Source organism: Neodiprion pinetum, chromosome 1 (genome assembly GCF_021155775.2).
Source record: "Neodiprion pinetum isolate iyNeoPine1 chromosome 1, iyNeoPine1.2, whole genome shotgun sequence".
Lineage (NCBI taxonomy): Eukaryota > Metazoa > Arthropoda > Insecta > Hymenoptera > Diprionidae > Neodiprion > Neodiprion pinetum.
The window spans coordinates 30,198,114-30,221,791 of NC_060232.1; the positions used below are offsets into that span (position 1 = coordinate 30,198,114).

At 39.6% G+C, this 23,678-nt stretch overlaps 2 protein-coding genes across 10 annotated transcripts in view; one reads left to right on the forward strand and one right to left on the reverse strand.

Annotated features, from left to right (window-relative positions):
* Positions 1–16: 16 nt before the first annotated feature.
* The window catches only part of HnRNP-K (Heterogeneous nuclear ribonucleoprotein K), a 104,648-nt gene continuing 80,986 nt past the window's right edge, over positions 17–23,678 (reverse strand). For 8 of the 9 annotated variants that reach the window (XM_069138239.1, XM_069138236.1, XM_069138240.1 and 5 more), the window contains 6 exons: positions 8,318–8,446; positions 6,883–7,381; positions 5,788–5,963; positions 5,264–5,433; positions 4,672–4,728; positions 17–2,557 (listed from right to left, as the gene is read on the reverse strand). In XM_069138239.1, coding sequence (XP_068994340.1) covers positions 4,674–4,728; positions 5,264–5,433; positions 5,788–5,963; positions 6,883–7,381; positions 8,318–8,446 — 1,029 coding nt within the window. In that variant the 3' untranslated portion in view covers positions 17–2,557; positions 4,672–4,673. The remainder of the gene's footprint in view (positions 2,558–4,671; positions 4,729–5,263; positions 5,434–5,787; positions 5,964–6,882; positions 7,382–8,317; positions 8,447–23,678) is intronic. The other variant, XM_046637113.2, reaches the window with a different exon arrangement.
* Positions 14,340–17,428, forward strand: LOC124224898 (cytochrome b5-like). The gene is made up of 2 exons (XM_046637134.1): positions 14,340–14,427; positions 16,600–17,428. The coding sequence occupies exons 1-2, from the start codon at positions 14,355–14,357 to the stop codon at positions 17,052–17,054; spliced, it is 528 nt and encodes a 175-aa protein (XP_046493090.1). The 5' UTR covers positions 14,340–14,354; the 3' UTR covers positions 17,055–17,428.

Sequence of the window (23,678 nt, forward strand, 5' to 3'; positions counted from 1 at the left end):
GTAGAAGAGCAACCACTATCGTTTGTACTAACTTTTATTATCTGACAAATAAAAATTATTCGTTACACTTGATATAAACTGTATATTACACTTCATTGCGCCCATGTTAGGTGTAGTATTCATAGAAATGAAATGCAACTGATTATGATTTGACTGACAATGGCGATGGAAACGAGGATGAAGCTATTCCGAATTCAAGCTTTTTTCACGAAGTGGTAAATCACTTTGTTCAAACCACCATTGTAAACCGATGAAATATGTATCTACATATAACTTTAATTCTTTCCAATTTCGATAAGCATTATTCCATCTTTGAAAAAAGCTTGAAGATTCTATTTACTTAACATACTTCTAACAGACATTTTCATTCTATTTGATCGACGCAGATAACCCAATGGGAGATTTAGATATATTTTTAAATGTTAGACGGAGGTACCTTTAAGCACAAATAATTTCAATATTATCGAGGTGCCATTTAGGCGAATGCCATTACGATTATCAATTTTACCGAGCGACAAAGTGCTCCAAGTTACTTGTACATCTGTGTAATCCGTTTCAGATTACTCACTAAAATTAAATCATTCTTAAGAAGTAAGCGATGACGGTATCATGTACGTTTTCATTACAAAGCTACAAAAAAAAAAAAAATTCGTATGCCGTATCGTCGAATGGACTTGCCAGTTAACTCTCATGCTTTGGATACTTATGAATTATCTCGATAGTTAAGGCGGAGTCTCAGTTTCTTCAAAATTTGCAAAACTTTGTATCCGTCAGGGTTCTGCGTAACTTTTTAAATTAACTGTCCTGTTCATTTTTGTTTCAATTACTCGGTATATTATAATATACGTATGATACAATGCCCTATGTATTCTTAAGCTATGGTTAGTGTACATAGTAAATTTCATCAAAGAAACTTCTGATTATTTTATTTCATTTCGTTACCTGATTTCAAGTGTGTCGTTAAATCAAGAGAAATCTTACATATTAATAAACTACAGACCAGTGATAACGATATGTGACAGTTAAATTTTGTTTGGGAATTGTCAATTAACATTGAAACTTTGTTTATTTTGCCTCTACAGAGAGTAGTATAGGTAGTTCAACAAAATTTCAAACGCAGAGTAAAGACTACAATCGAGAGTAAAATGAATTTAAAAAATCGACAAGTAGATGGGCGATGACGTCAAAGCACGCTCGATACTGATAACAGCCGTAGATACCCTCTAATTATCGAAACCATATGATCAAACAAAATTACCGATATTTTACCTTCAACATCTGTACCTGTGCCAACGTCTGAATTAACGTGGGTCTACTCAATTATCTCGGTAATAAGATTTCGGTGCTCGATATTTCCAACGTTACAAAATTATACTATCTAACTTTCTAAATGTAAAATTATCGTAACAAATAAACTGATGTTGTCTTGATGGATTAATGATAATAACATATTTACTATAAGTAAAATTTTATTAGTATATATCGGGATGGATTATAACAGTGTATAATTATTAATATTACCGATAATGCAAGTACAGGCTGAGTGTACATGACAGCGGTGTTATGTTGTGGGAGGATTGTTTTATGTACAAAATGCTAAGCTCTTCATCAGTTTGCATTCGTCTTTGATTTTTCTTTTTCTTTTTTTTTTGAAATGATCATTTTTCCCGTTATTTATTCACTGATGTTGAACGTTTTTTTTTTTTCCACGGTTACTAAGATTTTTAACTTATCTGTATGTGTGTGTATATATATATATATATACGTGTGTGTATATACATTGATATATTTGTATATGCGGTAGGAAAAAGAAAAAGAAAACTGTATGTAATCAAAATGACCGGAAACAAAATGAAATATAAATGATCTATGATTTTCGGAAGAGCTACAGCTAGGCTAGGGTTTAGGGTCTCAACAGTGGTTTCTCATGAAAAGCTACGCAGTAAAGTGCTAATCGACCGATTCCGGTCTTTTTTTAAAAGACTGATACAGTAGCTTTTAGGTTGCCCCCAAGTTAATTCGTAGACTTACGCTACTCAGCAATAAATTGTTAGGATATTCCGTAGTCAAATTTCAATCCTACTTACCATCTCGAAAATAAGTTTCATAAAACGAGATGACCAAAAAAAAAAAAAAAGCAACCATGATTGGAAATTTGAACGATAAAGATTTAGCCATCCGTAATAACATTGTACCGCGTATTGCTTGCGTGAGGCCACCTCATCTTCTGAATGGAAAAGACATGATAAAAATGAAACAAAAAAAAAAAAAAGTCTTACTCTAGCTGACCGACCGGTACAGAAGCCTGCCAACTCTGACTAAAAGTACAGTTACATATTCTACAAAGACTCGGCTACTGAAAGTGGTCTGAAAAAATATCCCCTGATGTTTAGGCCGCCTATAATCTGCTGACCAAAGTGGGAAGATCCTTACTGGATTTTCAGTGTAAGGTTTCATTTTCTTCAAATATTTCTAAAAAATGTTACAAACGCATCTTTGGCTCCCCCGTGTTTCTTTTCTCCTCTTGTTTTAATAGTGGTCTGAATTCTCGTGCACGCTAAAACACAAAAATTTCAACAATAATTAATAACGGTTAGATCTATTACCAAATTATCGAAAATATGGCAATTGGAAACCGGTTTAAATCAACCATAGGGAATATTTAAGGTACCGTTATTTTCGTTTGGGGCTTTAACAGTACCGGTAACCTAGAGTTAAAAATTACGTATCATCATTTATGTTGAATTTATGGGTAATAATCAGTTGCGCTCTGTAATTTTACGATGAAATAATTCTTCTGTGTTAGTGGCAACGTCATGGTGAAAAGCATTCGGGTTCTTCACCAATTAGGTAATAATGTATCGTACACAATTATTGGTTATTATCTAAACTAATGTACAAATTTTTAGCTGCGAGGTTATTAATGTTTAATTAAAAGTGGTTTATTTTCTAAATTCAACGGCAAAAAAATTATCAATTCACTACTAACGTTCGTAGAAAGAGCTCAGTTGGGTTAAAAATATTTCTCACAACATATTCTTAATGGTAATGTGCAGTTAATTAAGAGTGTGGTGGATTAAATGAACGAAGAGATGATATGGAGGTGAAACATTGGCAGAGAGGATGTTAGTTCCAAAGCTCCGAAGTTCGCTGACACCGAACACCTTTGTAGGATGATTAGTGATTCCTTGTTACATCAAAAGTAGAACAACAAAATCACTAGTCTTCCACACAACGGAGCCCATTATATTTGTTTGTTTTTTTGTCTCCCCACAATTCAAGCAAGCCATCTTCACTCTATTCTTCGTGTGTCTTCAATTATTGCTTCTTGTTATCGTTCTTGTTATTCGCATTCCATGTTAGTAGAAGCTAAAGACTTGTAGATAAATAAGCAGATTATCAATTGTCGACTAGCATTCGCAACAAATTACACTTATAACTGCGGTAAGAAATTGTATCGTTAGTCAATGTTTACACGCATTCACTTACACACGCACACACGCACAAACAGTCTTTTACACTACCGTAATTCTAATATTAATAAACGAATCAAAACTTGGACAACTCTGAAACATGAACGTTAGGAAAAAATCAGTTTTTCACAATTGTTTATTGGAGTAGCATGTAAACTATAATTTTTTATATTTTTGTAAGATATGGTGAATTATAATAACAATATAAGGAACATAACGGTGTATTATATAACTACGTCTTCGTACAAAGTGGGGCAACACTGCTTGCTAGACAAATCAAACAGAAGTAATCTCGTGTTCATTTTTCAACAGACAACGTTTTCTAATCGATCAGCTTTCTGGCGATCGTATTGCACTGCAAAATAAACAGTAAATAAAAAATGGAAAAAGTATTTTCAAGAACAAAAAAAAATATCTTGCATCTAAATTTGGAACAAAAAAGTAGAGCAGTGACTTGAACGTTTTGTGAGTACGGATTATGTTATATTGATAACAAAGCTTATATATATATATATATATATATATATATATATATATATATATATATATATACATATATTGACAAAGAATAAAAATGTGTCGCGGAACCAAAGAAGGAGAAGATGAAGGAGTTGGAAATAGGCGAGTCGATAGGGGAATTAAGGTACATGAAATTAAAAACCAAAAAAACAAAACAAGATGTCGTTTTTAACGTTCTGTTCATGTCCTGTAATTAATGTTATTGTTAGAACGGCTACTATTATGATCCTTCTTAGAGCGGTTGTTCATTTTTCGCACAGGAGAATGAAATTGATTTCCGAACTTTTGTTAAGTTGAACGGAAAGACCAGAATTGAGTATCATCGACATTGCTCGAGGTAAGCAAATTTTAGCTAACGCAATTTGTAATTTCTCTTACTTACCGTATCTAAGCTTTAATAATAATTATCTATATCGAGAAGACTGAGTCTCACTGAGTGAAAATTATTAAACGCGCATTAAAATATGCATAAATATTGATGGCAGCAGGGTAACATACAGCTGAAACTTTTGACTAATAAATTCTATAAAAAATTGTCAAAGATTCTCGCAAGAAATATAGCGCACGGGAACGATCGTTAGCGCTAATCAATTAAAGGATAATTACTATTCGTATTTCAAATTGAAATAGTTAAAAAAGAAACTATCAAATACAAATACCGATAAATGCAATAACTTACTTTTAAAAATGCGGTTTTTGGGCTGGACGAATGCTGTGTGTTGCTGTGCTGCCATCACTTATGAGACAACATGAAAAATATCAATTATTACATTTTTGTAGGTGGCAAAGAAAACAAAAGCTTGGCAAACATCTGGCAAGAACAGCTTTACAAACGTCACGGCGTTAATTGATTGGAAAGTTTATCTGTAGCTATTTCCTAAACTATCTTCGCGTCATAGTTATCACACAACATTTCAAGCCTAGAATTAACGAATCCTCAACAACCCTATTCGTCTGTTTCAACAATGTTTTCCCTGCTCGAATAAGTAAGATTTGACTCATACACGGCATTTGTTTACATGTGTGTGCATACCTGCATTAAAAGGTACAAAAATCTCTCATGTATATTATTATTATTATTATTATTATTATTATTATTATTATTATTATCATTATTATTATTAAGATTGGCAGTGCGAGTGTGGGAGGGATAATGTTTGAACATGTTACCGAGATGTTTTTGGAATCGGTTCGTCATTTATCCCTGAATAATAATTGCATAGGTGCTTAACGACTATAATTTCAAGCAATTTCAATAATTTCATTGTTACCTCTGTTGCAGCAGATACTGTGCCATCTGTATCTGATTTGGTAGTCCACTAATGGTGATTATGCGATCATTGCTGCCAAGTAGAGGCTCGTCTATAGTAATCCCTGCACCACTGTCAGACCTAATCTTTCTGATCCTCGCTCCGCCCTTACCAATAATGGCTCCTGCAAGCTGCGGAGTGGATAACAAACTTTTAAAGAACCAAAAATTTCGCACATATTGTTCGTATCGAACGGAACATTTTTATTCCAAATGCAAAGCAAGGAACAAACATAGAGTGGAATCTCGTCGAAACCGACTGTACAAGACAAATCATACCGGTTTCAAGTCATTTTAAAACTTTAAACGAAGTAGACGTCTACGGGGTTTTATGTAGCAAGAGTAATGAAAGATGCATACGGAATACTGAACGTGCTCTTTGGTAAGATCTTGCTATAAACGATTTGAGGTCAATTTTCGGGACAACACTTTCAGCAGACGCGCGATGTAATTTCTTATTTCAACGAAATCTTCACTCATACTCACGTCTTTGGGAATGGTGACTTGTGTACTGGTCTTTCCGCCTCCGCCGCCCCCAAGATTACCGCCTGCGTTACCTCCTTGATTACCTCCCAAAGGTATGCCACCCATTCCCGAATTCCCTCCCCCACCGGCACCTCCCATACCATTCGGGGCTCCTCCTTGCATTCCCCATCCGTTATCTTTCATAAAAATACAGGACACATTATTTTCGGGTGAGCAAGATCCGATTTTATTCAAACCGTTGCGTTATTTGGTCAAACAAGATGCGTTCGTATATAAGATTAATGGATAAAAATTATTGAATATGTTTTTCAACATGATAATTATTGATCACTTTGATGTTACAAAATCACTTGAGTAGGTATACCAAGCTTATTTTATTAACAACGAAGAAGCGACAGAGTGATCTAGTGACATTTCAATAAGCGACGATGTCACAGCCCGTAATGAGTCAAAAACGAAAAACTTACTGCAAACATAAGTTTTTCAAATCTAAGTTTTAAGAAATATGATATCAGATTTCCCAGACAATGCCCGATTTATCCGAGTGATTTAACAAACATTGCAGGTGTATTGGAGACAAATGTCTTTACCAGAAGACTGCCAAACGGTTGTAGCTTCATTAATTTTGATTTTTTCTCTCAAATCTGTTTAAAGCAGCGAAGCTCGTTCAAATACGTTTTTATGGCAGAATTAGGGTTTAAAAATTTGACGAACAAAATTTGTTTCTTCTGGTTATTCCAAATGGTTTAAAAGAAAGTAATACATCCATTCATCGGAAGACCTTCCTGATAACGAAGCCCAAAATTCGCTGTCACAATTCCTGTTTATTCCACAAAATAAAAAATACCTCAAGGATTTCAGATTTTCCAGGTTTTTCCAACAAGCAAACACCCCGAATCGTCGCCCCTTGGAACAGTTTACTACCCTAAAACTAAACTCTCCCGGACTTCGGAGAGGAAAAAAAAAAAAAAAACAAACAAACAGAAAACCACACCAGGTCACCAAAACAGGTTTCAGCAATCCCTGCAACTTGTAGAGGCGCGTTTGCAGAAGTCAAAGCGCATAAATCTCAAGGTGAGGTAACTCGTAACCTACCGTTATAGTTTCCCACGCCTCCGCCGCCGTAGGGCGGAGGTCCTCCGCGATTTCCGCCGTATCCGCCACCGCCGCCGCCGCCGCCGCCGCCGCCCCCGCGGCCCCCGTCGTACCCGCCGCCCCCGCCTCCACCACCGCCCCCGCCGCCGCGGGCAGCGCCTCCGTATCCGCGATCAGGCGGCCCTGACATGTTGCCTCCTCGGGGTCCTCCCCGCGATTGCTGTGGTGGAAATCCGCGATTCATGTCGGGCGGACCGCCAACTCCGCCGCCGCCGCCTCCTCCTCCGCCCCCGACACCGCCGCCGCCCCCGCGACCCTCCCTCCGCGGCATTCCTCCGCCGCCTCCGCCGCCGCCGCCCCGACCACCTGGGCCCCCGTAACCGCCACCTTTGTTCTGCCCCCCGGGACCATCGCCGCCGCCATAACCACCGTATTCCTCGGCATAGAAGTCGTCGTAGTTGTGAGGATCGTACGGGTTGTTGATTCCCTTCACCGGGGACTGTACACGGTCGGCGAAATAAGAAGGAAAATAATTTCAAATATTACATGGACTATGTTATTATACCCACAAACACACACGTATATACAGGGTTGAAATTAACCAACTATAATTGAGTTCACTCGCTCCGAAACTGTTGTTATTATTGTACAACTCAAACACTTTGATTCCAGTTGAAATTTGAAGCTTTGAAGAGGATATAAATTTTTTTCTCTTTAACGCAAATATATAATTTAACGTCCTTGTTTCCACTCAATTGAATGGAACGTGCAATTTTCAAAGGTTCGCGTTTGCGTACAACTTTTTTTGGTACTGGTTACGTTGTATTGATATGATTCTTGAACGAGACTGTATCACTTCGTTCCCTGAGACTCACTGAATGTAATGCTCAAATTTATGTACCCCTTATTCGTTAACCTGAATAAGGGGAGCCGGTGATTCAGGTCAACGATCTGCACTGTCTGTAACCTTGTAACTTTTTCATAAAGTTGTTATCAAAGCAAAGACCGTGTAATATGCATATGTATAACCGATATATGAAATCGCGAAAATACGAGTTTTATGTTCAAGATTCCAGGAATTCTAATGTACCGAGTGTTTTCACAACGCTTCCACCAGAAAATATCTGCAAATTTGATATTTATATTATATTATACCGCGGCGTTTTTAACGAATTCAGTCGGAAATTGAAAAATTATGAATAATAATTTCTAGCCGCACGTTTCTCACGGTGTTTGTTGTATCAATATTTTGTCACCATTTTCATGCATTCCTGATAAAGTACAAATAGTAAGAGAAGAAAAGATTTCTGACTTGTGCACAAACAATTACACCGCACTTCAAAACCGACGACGGCAGCAAAAATTGTAGCAATCCAATGCAGACCGACGTGTAAGACAAGATCAAAAGTGGTGAAAAAAATGCGTGAAAACTTACGGTCTTGATGAGGCTAATGATCTCTCTGATGCTGTCGACGCAGGTGCTGGGCTTGCCGCAAATGCTGACGAGCCTGTCGGTACTTTGAGGACAGCAGTTGGAGTAGATTTTAATCCTGGCGCCAGTTTTCTGAAACAAAAAGAATAATCCCCATTGAAACCAACGTACACCGGCGAGAATACTCGTTAAGCGTTTTACTAAATTTGACTACATCTCTGTTCACAGTCAGAGTTCTATCCGCCGTTGTGACGCGATATGTGTTTTTACGAGATAAGCCTCGAGCTTATCGGAAAAGATACGTAATGCCGTGCGGCGTATACATAGAAACGAAATGAAAACCGTTTGCTAGCTCGTAAAAAAAAAAAAAAAAATCCCGCGCAGTATTTCTGCGAGGTAGGAAATACCCCACCGGTAAAAATATCAAGTGCGTATAGGAATCGCCGGTTTACGTGCTCGACGTTACTCAACTTTGATACAGGGCTCTTGACCAGGAAAATGTAAATCAGAGAATAGAATCCACATTTCGTCTGTAGCGTTCAACGATGATACGAAAACTATCGTTATATCGGACGTGTAGAACGTTCGAAATATTTGTAGATCCCGATGTTTTTTTAATAATACGAATACAGGAGATTCAGGAGGCAAGTTTTTCGGTAGGTTCGTGACCGAAAGCCAATCTCCGTCGTTGATATATACGCTAAGCGAGCCCCGGTTTCGTTAGGAAGTCAATGGGAAGGAGAACCACTTTAATACCGCTGATGAATTTGCTGACGAATTGCCATCTCGCTTTGAAGTTTGAGCAGAGAGCTGAGTAGGTGGAACACGGTTCAGTTCGGGATCGAACCAGCCGTTTTCACCCCCCCATGGCGAACAGGGTTCACCGTCGGAGGGAACACGAACGACTCCCTCGACAGTCACTCGACTGTTCGCGGGAGCTTTTCCAACTCGTCGGTAAAGCGCTCTCTTTACAATTTTAAGGCGAATTCAAGCTGTTGTTCCACCTCTCCCCTCGTCGTAATAACCGCTGACGACGTCTGTACCATTTCCGCCACACGAGCTTTCGCAAACCTGTAAACTTTACAGACAATGTTGCGACACTAATAGGGATTAAATTGAAAACGATTTTTCGTTAAATTGTACAACCAGAGTACGCGACTGTGTAACAATTACTCGCGATACGTTTGATATATAATTCGTCGCCGTGATATCAAGGGGACATTCGACCCGACTAACGACGACGAAACGCTCCAAGGGTATGCATGCAGGAAAGCACAATTATCGAGAGTAGAACGTACACAACTAATTCTCAGTTAAATAGTTAGACGCAGCTTTGATCTTCGTGATTAAATGGAACGAATCGTTAGGAGATTCTCGTCTATACCCACGTTTCGGATGCTTCTCTCTACCCCTTTTCACCTTCGAATATTCCCCACCGTATACACCTACGTTATGTAACACTTCCAATTCTCTGTCTTCCGTACCTACAAATTACATAATTACGTTCGTCGAACGTATCGCAATGTTTCCCCGAATGCGTTTCACTTTCGCTGTATACGTACGCGTCAATGTCGCTGTGAAACACGATAAACGAAGTAACGTAGACAAACCGATGTAAAATTGTGTATCTATCTAGCACCGTATCGTTTCAAGGAAAATTCTTACTCCTTGGCATAATATTGTACAACACAAGTATACACTCAAGTTACCGGCCGATCCGAGTGTGAAAAACAGTCTAATCACGCGTTTATAATCAAATCACTGACAATGAATGAAAGCGTGCTACGAATTTACTAATGAGAAGTATCGACATAGTTCCACGTAAAATAAGAAACGGACGAAATGATTCGCCGTAATTTTTCACACTCAACAAGTTTTTCATTCTCTTTAGAATCATGCAGACCTGCAACAGTTACGACGAACAATTTGATATTACGGTAAAATTATCCAGAGTTAGTTTTTCCTCGCAAAAATAAGAGGACCAAAAAACCATCGGTTTAATGTTAAAACCGTATCAGCCGAATGTGCAGGTTCAATTTTAAATTCGTAACGAAGGCCAGAAGCGACACGTGACGGAGTGCGTAAGCAGGTCTCTATTCTATGCAAATCGGATGAAAATTTTTCTTCAATTTATTCTCAAGTTACCACATAATACTACCGACTGTGACTTGCGTGACTTGTTACAGTTCCAGTTTCAATACGACCATACTTCGTAGCCGCACGACGAGTCGACGAAATATCAGGAGCAGTTGCTGTGTAAAAAAAAATATATTAACAGTGGTTAAATTCACTTGAAACTGTGACTGGTGTTTCATTTCACTGCGTCGATCGTGATCGCAATAAAAGTGCCCGGGCAAGATAACTTCTTTCAACAAACGACCGCTGCGGGTTGAAAGGATCTCCAGGATTAATACGTAAGGATGTTATGCAAGCCTCTCTCTATGTGCTTTCTTTCTTTCGTTCGAATATCCTCCCGGATTATATTGTCTGAGGTCAGTTTAACGAACGCGATAAATCTTCTCATCTTATTTATGCACATTTTACAGTTTCCATCACCCGGCATTTCGCCTCTGCAAAGGAGGACGATTATACGAAATTTGCTCGTTACGACGAATCCGCCCTCTATACTCCAAACGACGTTCCATTGTTCGTACCTTGTATGCTGAACGAATGTAGAAGCTATATTATCGCGGAATTCTCGTTTACCCAAAGTTTAACATCAACTGACGCAAAATGTGTTAACGCCAACTGTACTAAAACCAACTATTCGCCTGTGTGGACTTCAATTTTTAATTACTTAGTCTAAATCCGAAAGTAGGTTGACGTGAACAAGCTTCGTTTAAAATCAATATTGAGTTTAATATGAAAGTCAATTGTCTGATCCCTTATTTATAAATTCGTCTGAGTTTGTTGACGACGATTGCACCTTCGAGTAATTTTTCCTCACCGTGTATCATTTGGATTTGTTTTCTCGAATACAGGAGCTGAAAGGTGTTTCTCGGGAGCGAAATTGAAAAGGAAAAGGAAGAAGAAAAAGATATGCCGATTCATTACACCGCCGAAGACGTGGCCAAGCACAATCACGAGAAGGATCTGTGGATCATTATTCACAATGGCATCTACGACGTGACAAATTTTTTGAAGGAACACCCCGGGGGCGAGGAAGTCCTGCGAAATCTTGCGGGTGCAGACGGGACCGAATGTTTCGAGGCGATTGGTCATTCACCGGAGGCGGTGCAGCTTCGTGAAATGTATAAAATCGGCGACCTCGGGGATTCCGAGTCGGATAAGCCGGAGCGAGGATCTACGGAAAAAGCCGCGGTGACCGCGGCCAAGGCTAACATCACCGACGAAGAACCTTGGGACTACGTCGAGCGCAAAGAAGAGTCTTCGCCCTGGATTCTAGTATTTATAGGTCTGGCTGTCCTCGTCTATGCGATTATCTTCTACTACGTGTTTTGAGATCTCATCTTGTTCTGCGAGAACCTCAAGCTACTTAGACGTACTCGAATTGTGCAGGGTGTCGCAATTCGAAAGACGCGTTACATTTTCGGCCGACCTAATGGTTCGATTGGGAAATGTGTCCTAGAAAAGTTGTTGCATGATTCAGAGGGTGACACGTGAAGAATTTTTTTCACGCGATCCAGAGTCACGACTTATGGACGCTGTTGAGTATCGACCAGTTTGTTGAAATGGAATCATGACACGAGACACGAGGAGGTTAATTCAAAATAATTGCCCTTGTAATAGCTCTGCACGCATTAGTGATTCCATTCGTCATAACTCAACCTCCCCGTGTCTTGCAGAATTTGATTTTTTGTTGTAACTCACGAACTCTTCACTTTATAAAAAAAAATTCCTGAGAAGGTTGTACATTTTTGAATAAAGATTATTTGAGTGGAAACAAAAATGTATGATTCAATTTTTAAAAAAACCGGTCCGTCCTCCGCAGCATCACCAGTTATGATGCTGGACCGCATGGAAAAAATTCTTCACGTGTCTCCCTCTGAATCGTACAACTTTCGTAGAACACACTTTCCAATTGAAAAATTAGATCTGCTGAAAACGTAATGCGTCTTGTGAATTGGAACACCCTGTACACTTGATTCGCAAGTGACTTTTAAATTGCTTTGGTCATTCTAGTTTGTAGCAATTTTTCTTACCCAAAGATTTTTCTGGAAAAAAAAAAAAAAAAAAAAAACCCAGGTTTGTCACGTCACGTTATATATGACGTCAACTGCTGTAGGCGATAACGATAATTTGATAAATGTGAAGCTCATCGCCGACATATCTATAATCTACAATAATGAGTGTAACGGTGACTCGAAAAAAATATTGACACCAAAGTGATATGAGTTATTGAGCTATTCGTATAATACCGTATTTCACAATCCCATGTAAATAAGAAGATTCGAAATGTCGAATAAAAATCAAATTCTTGAGACGCAATTACCTCTGTTCTATACACCTGCACTCAGAATCAGTTCCTATTCGAGGTTTACTCAATCGAAGAAGATAGTCCCTCGTATATTTGAATAATTTGATAACGACGTTCGTATAAAAATACATAGTGCTTCGGTTTGTATCGTTTTATAACGAACGACTGATATGAAACACTGGTGTTTCTGGAAAAACAATTATTCATTAAATAACGTTACTCAACGAAATTCAACATCAAACTTATTTGCCTTCACGGAGAAGGCCTGCATATAAAAACAGTGAAAAAGAAACCGCGAGTAAACTCATATTAAATAAGTATAAGAAGAAGGTTGCTGATGTCGCACAACCGCCATTTTATTGCCGAAGTCGATATTAGTCGATTATTATTGTAAGTAATCAAAAATTGATAATATTTCCCATCGAAAATTTGATGCGCGATTTCTCGAGTTTTCGTTTTCACGATTTTTTTAAAATTTGCGGGAAAGATTGCAAGAAAACTATACGATCGATTGAAACGAATGAATGTTTTTTATGTTCAGAATTAAATTCTCTTCCAGTTAAATCTAAAATATTTTTAAAAAAGTTAGTTTAAACAATTTTCATAGCACGTGGAAGTGATTTTTTTATTTCTAAGAACGTGTTTTTTTTCGAACTTGCTAGAAATATAGAATTTTTGCAATTTTTTCGGGTTTTTATAGGTAAGAGTAGAAGGAAAACATATGGAAGTTCAAAATTTTTTGTTCAATTTCTGTTCCACGCAAGCATTACGAGCTCCAATTTTCCCGCAGCTGAGAGACTTCAATAACGAGGCTTTGTGCAAATATGCACTTGAAACATGTACCTATATATTGATAGTTTTGCATAACAACAAAAAAAAAAATGATTTTGTACTCTAAAAATATACTTGAAACTATATCAAAAAACAGCGTTTTTTTAGGCCTTCTGAAGCAAAGAAAACAATAACGCTTATCGTACGCAGGTAATACGAAATTGATATTTTCGAAAAACAGTCCGCAGAGTCCACAGAAAAAGAATGAATAAACACCGATCTTTGCCATTACATTCATCAAAAAAGATTGATCTTGAAATATTATTATACTTATTATTATTCATATCACAATTTCTAGAGTTTTCCATATCGACCGGATGTTCAAGAACAGGCAAATTCCGGATTTCGATACAGCGTTACTTTTTTTCTCTCTCAACACAACGCTTCCGAAACGAACGCCGCAACGCATAGCGTTCACGCCTAATCGCCGGTGGCATCATTTTTTATATAACCGTCGTAATAAGTGCAGCGTAATGCTTAACGTTCATATATTACGAGTCCGCAAGTAACGTATCTTCTAAACTTCTGTGCCTCTTGTAATACGCATACATCGAAGAGATATGATTGAGGAGGAGGCGGCTTACGAGGCAGCTTGGATAAGCGCCGTTTTCCCCTTCTGCGAGGAATACCTCGTCACCGTCCAAGGAGAAGCTTCTCCACAAGACCAGTCCGCCCACCCATACATAAACATATCAATAATATACAGACGCGTGGTGTGCCGACCATTGGAGGGGAAATCGAGGCAATTGGTAGTGGGAGAGAGAAGCCGAGATGTCGGCTGGGGATAACATTGGAAATTTTTATCTCGCGAGAAGCAGTCTTTCCCAGTGCGTCCTTACCGCCGGTTTGTTCAAACTTCCACGTTATTTCTCACCCGTTATAATTACACTCGCTGCATGTACAAATTCTAGTTCGTAAATCGTCTCACTGTTCATTCGATGCTGCGGTTCCCGTACGAGTCACGTTTAAGGAATCCATTTTGATTGACCGAGTAACGGTTGGTAAGTTGAACTTGATGATTGTTGCGACATGCGTATACATATATATATATATATATACACACATATATATACGCCCGTCACGATCCGTGCGATCAACTGGACAGCCTAAGGCCACGTAATTTCTATCTTCCTATCGTTCATCCGTGTTGTTGCATCGACGTGAATTGCAGGACAATTAGCACGATACGTGAAACGTTTAAGCGTGGGATGTTTGTTTGATGGTCATGCAGGAGCAAAAGGAGATGAGACATGTATACGATAATATATCTCGTAGTATTGCAGTGTTTTCTTCCGTGACCTTGTCTTTTTTTCTTCATAATCGTTGTTTTTTTCTGGTGTAACGTACAGAACTGCGATTTGTTTTTTATTTTTTTTTACGTCAGAAAGATTTTTTAGTCGTATCATTAAGAGATATTAACATTGTTGGTTCGTACACTGCACGAGGAATGAGAACCGTTAACGAACGTTGATTGATCGATACTTGAAGAAATTCCTACCATCATTATACAACTTCCAAGAATTTCGTACGCCACGTGTCTTCGAATATTTATCATTTTGATTTATTTCTCTTCTTTTTCTTTAACTAAAGCCGTATTCAGTTAATAAATGTCCGCGTCTCAACTACGCACAGTAGCCTCCGAAGCGTTAATTTAGGGCGCCTGCGTTTGGAAAGATTCGGTAACATTCTTCTTAAAGTTGGGCCGATAGTGAAGACATCGGCGATTACTGAGATAAGATACTTACCGCAGTGATATAACAGAAAAATTATTGCGCAGTTGCCTAGCGCACTGTATTATTATTGTTATATAACTGATACAAAAGTACTTACTCTTCACGCGTATTCGAATGACGTAAATATATTTTATAAACAAAATTTAGCAACAACGATCGGTCTAGGAACAAGTCGTACTCGTGGTTATTTCTACCAATCCATGATGTTCAAAGCAATAATTCTGCGGGATAAGCTGGTACCGTGGAAGTAGCAAAGCATGCGATATTAACGTCGAGACATATGAAACACGCACTTTGCCACTAATCTGACGTGCGACGCCATTCCACCGGCTAAGAAACGGACGGCCTTGTTGCCGATGTACAACCAGCTTAGTCATGATGACGAGAAGATAAATATCTCAAGTGGAGTTAGCAAGTCCGCTTTAGGCGAGCCCGGAGAGTCATAATATCCGGTAGTTTGAGCGAGCTCTGTATCGCGAGACTTTAAAATTTGTCATTTCTCTATCTGAGATTAATTCGAACAGTAACCGCGTCTTTACCGATCGTTGGTTCGCGATTACTTCCAAACTTCTTAATTACTTGGACACGTCGGGAAATAAGCAATTTTTCTTTTTTTTTTTTTATACACACTGGTTGAGGATAAACTGTACGCAGCGTTTGAAAGGTGAATGCTGGCGGTACGCGTTTATCGAGTAAAGTTTCAAATATCGCAACGATTACATGATAACGCTTAGATATTCCAGTGCTGTATCATTTAGATGTATATTACAGTCGGACTCGATTCGTACGGAACGCTTGATACAAAGTAAAGCATAAAATCAAAATTACGCAACACGAAACTGAACTGTTGGTCGTGTAATTTTTCGAGTATTTTATACAACTGTATGTATATATATATATATATATATATATATACATACACTTTCCTGATAAACCCTGAAGCTATCTAAAGATCTCTTTCACTCTGTATTTTTTGCACTCTATACTCAACTTCCCGATATAGGGAGTATAAAAAAGACTTGGGAAAATCGCTTTCTTCGGGTTAAGCGGTTGGAAATATCTTCCCCGTTTTCAAAAAGTGAGTCAGGATTTGTCGCACGTTGTAACGTTTAATTGGATAACTGGTAAACGTAGATTAGAATTGTTACAAAGCATCACGAGAGGTAAAAATGAGTACAAATAACGAGAATAAATCGCGCAACCGTAACGCGTTCGTCAAAATTACCCGGCGTGGAACAAGTGAAACACAAAATTGAGTTAAGAAATCGGTTTGTCATTTTCAGGAAGAAAATCACAAGGGGCCCTAAACCCGAGAAACATGGCCAGCGGAAAGAAGCTGTTCACGCGAAAGCAAGTCGAGGAGTCGAAAGAACAGGGTACGAACCTGTTCATCCTTCACGACAAGGTTTACGACGTAGGACCATTCCTTAACGAACATCCTGGCGGTGAGGAAGTTCTGTCGGAACAACGAAACAAGGACGGAAGCGAGGCCTTCGACGACGTCGGTCACTCCGAGGACGCCAAGGAATTGATGCAGAAATACGAAATCGGGGAAATCGTCGAGGCCGAAAGGTTGAATATGAAACCGAAGAAAGTCGAGTGGATTGCATCGAAGTCGGGACAGTCCCAAAAACCGGCAGAAGAAGGCTCCGGTTTACCCTACGGATTGATCGCAGTGGCCGTCGTTGTTCTCTTAATCGCGTATAACTTAGGATTGTTCTCAAGTTCTGCTCAATGATTCCTTTCGATTTATTTAAACCGTCGAACGTATCCAGTGAAACGTTTCAGAAAGCTGTCAAAGCCAAGCGGGCAAAGTGGAACGCGTGTTCTGACAGTGGGTGAAATTTGAATTCGTCAATTATCGATTATAATTACATCGACACACCCACCCTTCGAGATTATTTTTATACAATTATTATCGTACACTTTATGAAACGTTTCGATTTTATTTTTAATCATTCCTATTCTTTGTTATCTCGTTCGCACCGCGTAGCTTATCCAACATCAGAGTTAAGCAATTACTGTTAAAAACAAGATTTCACATATCATGGCATGGCTTACAAATAAATATAACGTGTACTATTGTTGATATAAAAGACGTATGAGAAAATATTTACGAACTAAATATTACGCATGACACCAAAAATTAATATCAAAATTTAAACGAGTCAACACTGCACACGATTAGTTCAAGTTAAAGACCAGATCGTGATTATTTTCGTACGAGAAATTTTCCTTGTCACTACTGATCATTCTGTTCTCATCTGACAAGTTTACTACCCTTACGAATGAAGATGATATAAAAGTAATAATATTGATAACAATGATCGAAGGAAGAAAAGAAAAAAACAACAATATTTTTTTTTCTAAATTAACGGTCCGATGACCGTAATAACTGAAGGAATTGCACGTGTCAATAAATCGAACTGATTGGCTGATTGCCGGAGATAGAAGGGGACGAACTGGAGATTTAACGATGCGAGAATAACTGTGGGGGTGAAATTGAGGGAAAGCTGCCGTATTGTCTGGCAACGATTTGTGAATCGTAAATCTGTATTTAGGTTCTGTACAGTGGGGTATAAATAGATACGAATGTTCATTGGGGTGGTTTGTTGTCTCGAATTCTAAGACATGTCGCGGTGGATTCGTAACTCCTGCATATCGTTCGATTATTTTTCTCTTCTCTTTCTACGTCATCGATTCACCGACGGTTATAATTTTTTTCAAAAATATCCCACGACTCCGCCTATCGTACGATAGTTCGAAAAATATTTCCTGACTCATGTGCAAAAAAAAACGAATTAGATACATCGAAACGGGAAACAGGTGAAAAGTTTTCAAGTTTCCGATATCCTCAAAGTTAAATTTGAAAAGCGGTTACCGCCGGAAACACTTTGCGAGGTACCTACGTGAAATTTGCCGTTGTCGCAGCCGGCAAACTCTGTCTTCTGCGGAGAACCCGGTTTGTGCGAAAGGAGGGAAATGGGGTAAAGTGAAGTACGTATCAAGCTCGACAATTCCAAGTGTTGCGTCAAATTTTACTCAATATCGGAACGTCATACCTCCCGGCATTGTGGTACCAATTCGAGGGGAAAATCGTTCTTCTACATATTTGAGGAGATATACATGTAAAACGGTATCTGCCCGGTATTCTCACTCGCGAATTTCTTTCTCACCGGGTTCCATTTATTACATACATATATTTCACGAATGCTGACATATAAACAGAAAACACTAAAACTCGTCGCCGCTGCGCTTCGTTGAAGATTCGCAGCAATCTCGCCGGTAGAGCATTGTGATACGAATTTCACCGTCGGTAATACCAGACCGCGTCTAAAAGTTATACGTTTCATAGTTTTCAACCCTCTCGGCACTGCGAGGATAAAATGTGCAAAACGGTAGGCGAACGATGAGATATTGTAAAAAGATTTCTGCCCAACAGTTCCAACTTACACCCAAACAGTTATGTTTTCCGACAATTTTAGCCTGTCGATAATAAATTATACAAATACATGTAATGTGACACGAACCCTGACAATACTCGATAAATAATCGTCGACGTTCCAAATACCCCCGGAATCCGATCCAACGCGATACCGCACGTAAAAACGTCCCTTCTCTTCTTCTTTTTCCCGTCAGCGCGACACGAGCTCGTTCTTCCCGTGCCGTATTTCCATCCCACGCAATATAGTCAGGCAGTTTTCAGATACGATATGAAATTTCGTCGTCATACAATCATCGTAGTGTCTGGTAACAATTGTTGAGTGTACATGCTAATGCCGGAGTTTCCGTGAAACGACGAGTACCCGTTAATTTGTCGCGCGTCGTCAACGTCGTCCTCGTCGCCTCGTACGACAGTGGCAAGTTTTTTGTTTTTATTTTATTTTTTATTTTTTGAGAGCTTCACACCGGTAAAGGATGGTAAACCAGGAGTGATGACACTCGGCCCTTTGTGTTTCGACACGTTCATAGCGGGCGTCTAAGCCTCGCTCCGTGTATACGCCGCAAGAGTAGGTTGGTACTCGGTGCGGGGGGTCGAAATTGCGCCGCAGGTAGGTAGTAGGTAGTAGGTAGGACCTAGACTCGGGGACGAGGACCGCACCACGGTTTACTGCGCGGCTGGGAATTAGAGGTAGGTATACGTACGTACGCCTCGGGTAATGGTGCAAGGGTGATAACGAGTGTGCGAAGAACAGCAGCTGGTGTTGTCGAGAGAGACGGCGAGGGGCAGGAGAGAGAGGGAGAGGGAGGGAGAGAGAAGGCTGCAGGATACGCGGACGAAACCGCACCGAATTCACGGCTAAATGAACGTTTCGAATGGCCGCTAGACCGCACCCTGCACGCACGCACAATTTTCAATAGACCTCAAAAAGTGGTGTGAGAAACAACGAGGCGGCTTAGTCAGCGTATCCGGTTTTGTTAACCTAATTATGTGACATGACTCGAAATAGGTGCAACAATCGGAGGTAGAAATACTTGGATAATTGTGCACGGTTAAATTATAGTTGCAATTCGTCTGTCGTTAAACTTACGATTTGAGTTAGTCCTGCGATTCGGCGAAAAACACAATTTTCAACGTTTATCGTACATGAGAGGTACAAATACGAGAATCCTGGAAGAAGAAGTCACATTCGATTCGTCGGATCGTTGAAAGGAGCAGATTTTCTCAAAGAGTTCAATCGTCCAACGTTTCCTTCCCGACAAAAGCTCTGATAAAAATGTATCATGTGAAAAAGTAACGTTTCAAAGCAAACGGGAATTTTTTTTTCTAAAAATCAAACAAGAACAAGAAAAAACAAAAAAAAAAAAACAAAAAAAAAATACACAGACAAAAAGAAAAATTCTCCCGCCAGCGAATGCAAGATTAGAAAAGACTGTACGACGCTGCTCTACGCATAAAAAAAAAACATTCCGGAAATGAAGGGAAAAACACAAAGTGGTAAAATATAATCGACAACTCAGTCACGATACGTGCATTATTTCGGTACATAGTCGCGTATTATAGACTTCTAACGTTGCATGCGTGGCGTAATGGCCGGGTGTGAAACTAGCGGGTTTCAAAGTACATCGAACGTGACTATCTCAGTTTTCTCTGTCTCCCTCTTGGCTGCTTTATCCGTACATCTTTTTCCCGTTATCTGTACACAACGCGACATGAAAGTGTGCGGGGATTCCCCCTGGGAAACAATTGAGTAACCGAAGCCGTGCGCCACGCGTTACGTATTCAGGGGATTTTCGTGGTGGTAGTTTCTGCCGCTTGCACCGAACCGAAAGCTCACCCAGTCTACGGATCGGACATAGAGCTTACGAGTATATCGTGTTCGTAGGAGTTGAGGGGAAAATAAACGAGAAAAAAAAGGAAGGAAGCCCCGAAGAGATGAAAAAAGAATACAACACTGTTTATTAAAAAGCTTTTAGCGATATTATATCGCGACTTCCAAGAAGTTCCCAAGTGACTGCAACAGAAGGTTGCTCTTTTGTCATTCGTTCGTTTCTTCGTTCGTTCGTTCGCTCTTGCTCTTGCTCTCGCTCTTGTTCTGGTTCTTTCTCCCCCTCACTCTCCCTCTCTGTCGTTCATGATTTTATTCTTAGTCTCCTGTACCAAAAACATTCTCAACTTGCAATCAGATTGAAAACATTTTTGTACGTGAAAAGTATTTGTCAACGAATTAATTGAAATGAATAAGATGTGCAATCTTCTGCGTTACTTTTATTATTTTCAATACCGAATCGATAATAACCTCGTGATTATAAACGGGACGATTTTCGTTCTCATTACGGCTAATGAACTGGTTGTCCGATGTATAAAATATCGTAAATATAGTATATCTACCTTCTTGTTACTCGAAAAAGATCAAAAACGCGTCAAACAAACTAGAGATATGCGCGATAAGAATAAGATCGATGAAAAACGAAGAGGAGAATGCGAATGGAAATATGAAATCAAAGTAGAGATTTTACACAGACGCTATGTACGCGCGCATGTGTTAGATGGCAAATATCTCGCGGTCTTCATCTTTTCATTTCTTTTATGACAAGCGAAATAAATATGCGCGCGCTCGTGCGTGTGTGTTACTGTGTGTGTGTGTGTGTGTGTGTGTGTGTGTGTGTGTGTGTGTGTGTGTGTGTGTGTGTGTGTGTGTGTGTGTGTGTGTGTGTCATACATGTAGGTAGATATAGGAACAAAAATATACGTACGGTATACAAGAGATATGGAAGAAAAAATTGAGATATCGCGAGAAAAGGAGAAAAGAAAAAGGAGGGAGAAGGAAAAAGAATCGACACAGGTAAAGAAGGAGCAGGACGTGGAGGGAACCACTGTGTAATATCAGACAGGAAATGGGATACTTTCGCGCGTGGGGAGAAATACACCGGAAGATGAGAGCGCGAGACAAAGGTAACGGCTAGCAAATACGCATCTCCCCCGTCTTCTGTTCCGTTCTCCTTTTCCCCATCTCGCGTAGTATTTTCTCCGTTTTATTGTTTTACCCGCGCCGAAATCCGGGGTGAGGTAAAAACTTTTCAATCCATTCGTTCGTCAGCGGCAGCTCGGGGTTCTAATTAATCGTCGAATAAACGCGTTTGTAATTCCGATTTCCGTTTTCGAGAGAGGAGAAACGGAGAAGGAGAGTAATTTTCGAAAACGAGACCATACCGGAAACAGCCTTTGGCCCAGTTTCCGATTTCGTAACACTTGAGGGGTTTTCTTGGCCGCCTAGCAGCCGAAACACGAGTCGAGCGACAACGAGATGTCGAGAATTCAATATCACGTGATTACATTGAAATGATACGTGGGCAGGAAACTCGGTACAATTACAAGCACGGAAATACTGATCAAATTATAAACCTGCTACGTATATCCGAACGCCTTTTGACTTTGGTAAATTCAAATTGTTTATACGATACATAGATATCTGATCTCCTACAGATGCTTCATTCCATGTGCTCTCGCGTCTCGTTTTCCTCGAAATCGTAGCAGGTATTTAGTACTGAATACAAGTAGGATTCGTTCAACTAAGCACTGCTCCCACGACATTCGGTAACACTAAACGCGAACCGATCACATCTCATCTTGCCTAATTAAAATTACTCGGAATTGACTCGACGAACCCCTCGCGGCGTACCTCAATCGATAAGCCAAAAATAACGAATCTATGCTGTGCGAAAATAGATTTTGCCCGGGATTCGAAATTTTCCATTCGCATAATACGATCGCACTTCACTCGATTTATATATACATATATATATATATATATATATATATTTTTTTTTAACCAGACAACGAGAAATAAATTTCAAACATTGACAATATGCTACAAAATTCCAAACTGATTTGCGCTCGTTATAGATCATCGAATCGCCCGCTTGGTTTACCGATAATATCGATCGTTACGCGAGCTGCCGAGGATCAAGCGGATAACACCGCAGGTAACACCGAAAACACTTCGAGTGTATCCAGCAGAGTTGTTTAGGCAAGATTGCGAAGAAGATTGAGACGTGCACCATGAATAACCCGAACCTCGTGCCGGGACGAAAGATGAGAAAGAATTTCGAGAAAAGGTGGAGGAATTTCCAAGGATGAGAGTTGGAAGAAAAGGGGGAGAAAGAGGAGAGGAAAAGGGGACGCGATTGGGGCGACTGAGTCGAGGAAAATAAAAATGTGAGAGGAAAAGAGAAGAGGGGAGGAGCGTCAAATTGAGCCCGGCTTAGATTACGCTCAACTTTTCCTCCGAAATGATTTGCCGGGGATTGCGCGAAATAAACAATACGATTCAACGGGGAAAAAACGAAGATTAAGGGCAAAGGTAAAAACAGCATCTAGTCTTACTTCGGAAAGGTGCGGGAAGGAAACTTCGGCGTGCGGTGGCTGACTTTACGACGAAACGAGGCACGGTTTGATTATTTATTTACAGGTCGCCGCCTCCCTGGCGTTTCAAAGTTCGTGGTCGTTTGGTCTGTACCGCTGCACCCAGTGAAACAACCTTCGAGACTTGACCACCACCACCACCACCAATTTCGTGTGATGCTATCTCGGATTTGTAAATATTTGATCGTTTGTACGTGCCTATATACCTACTTCTTGTCTATTTATCCCAACTCCCTCGATCCTCTCTATATTCGTCTTTGTTTGTATTACATAGCCTCGTCTCGAATTGATTCGACTAATTTTGTGAGCAATGAAGTATATAAATCAATCGATCGATCACATCGAATAACCATTTGTGTCTACCTGTACGGTTGTCAAATGACTCGCTTTTTTTCTATCATATAACCGGTCTGCGAAATATCGAATTACACATTAAGACACTTTAGAAAAATGTGTCGAAGAATGAAGTTACGAAGAACTCGACAAATCAACACC

Coding starts and splice junctions, on each gene's coding strand:
- LOC124224898 (XM_046637134.1), top strand. CDS start 14,355: ATGTCGGCTGGGGATAACATTGGAAATTTTTATCTCGCGAGAAGCAGT. Junction 14,428..16,599: donor CCAGTGCGTCCTTACCGCCG/GTTTGTTCAAAC, acceptor TGTCATTTTCAG/GAAGAAAATCACAAGGGGCC.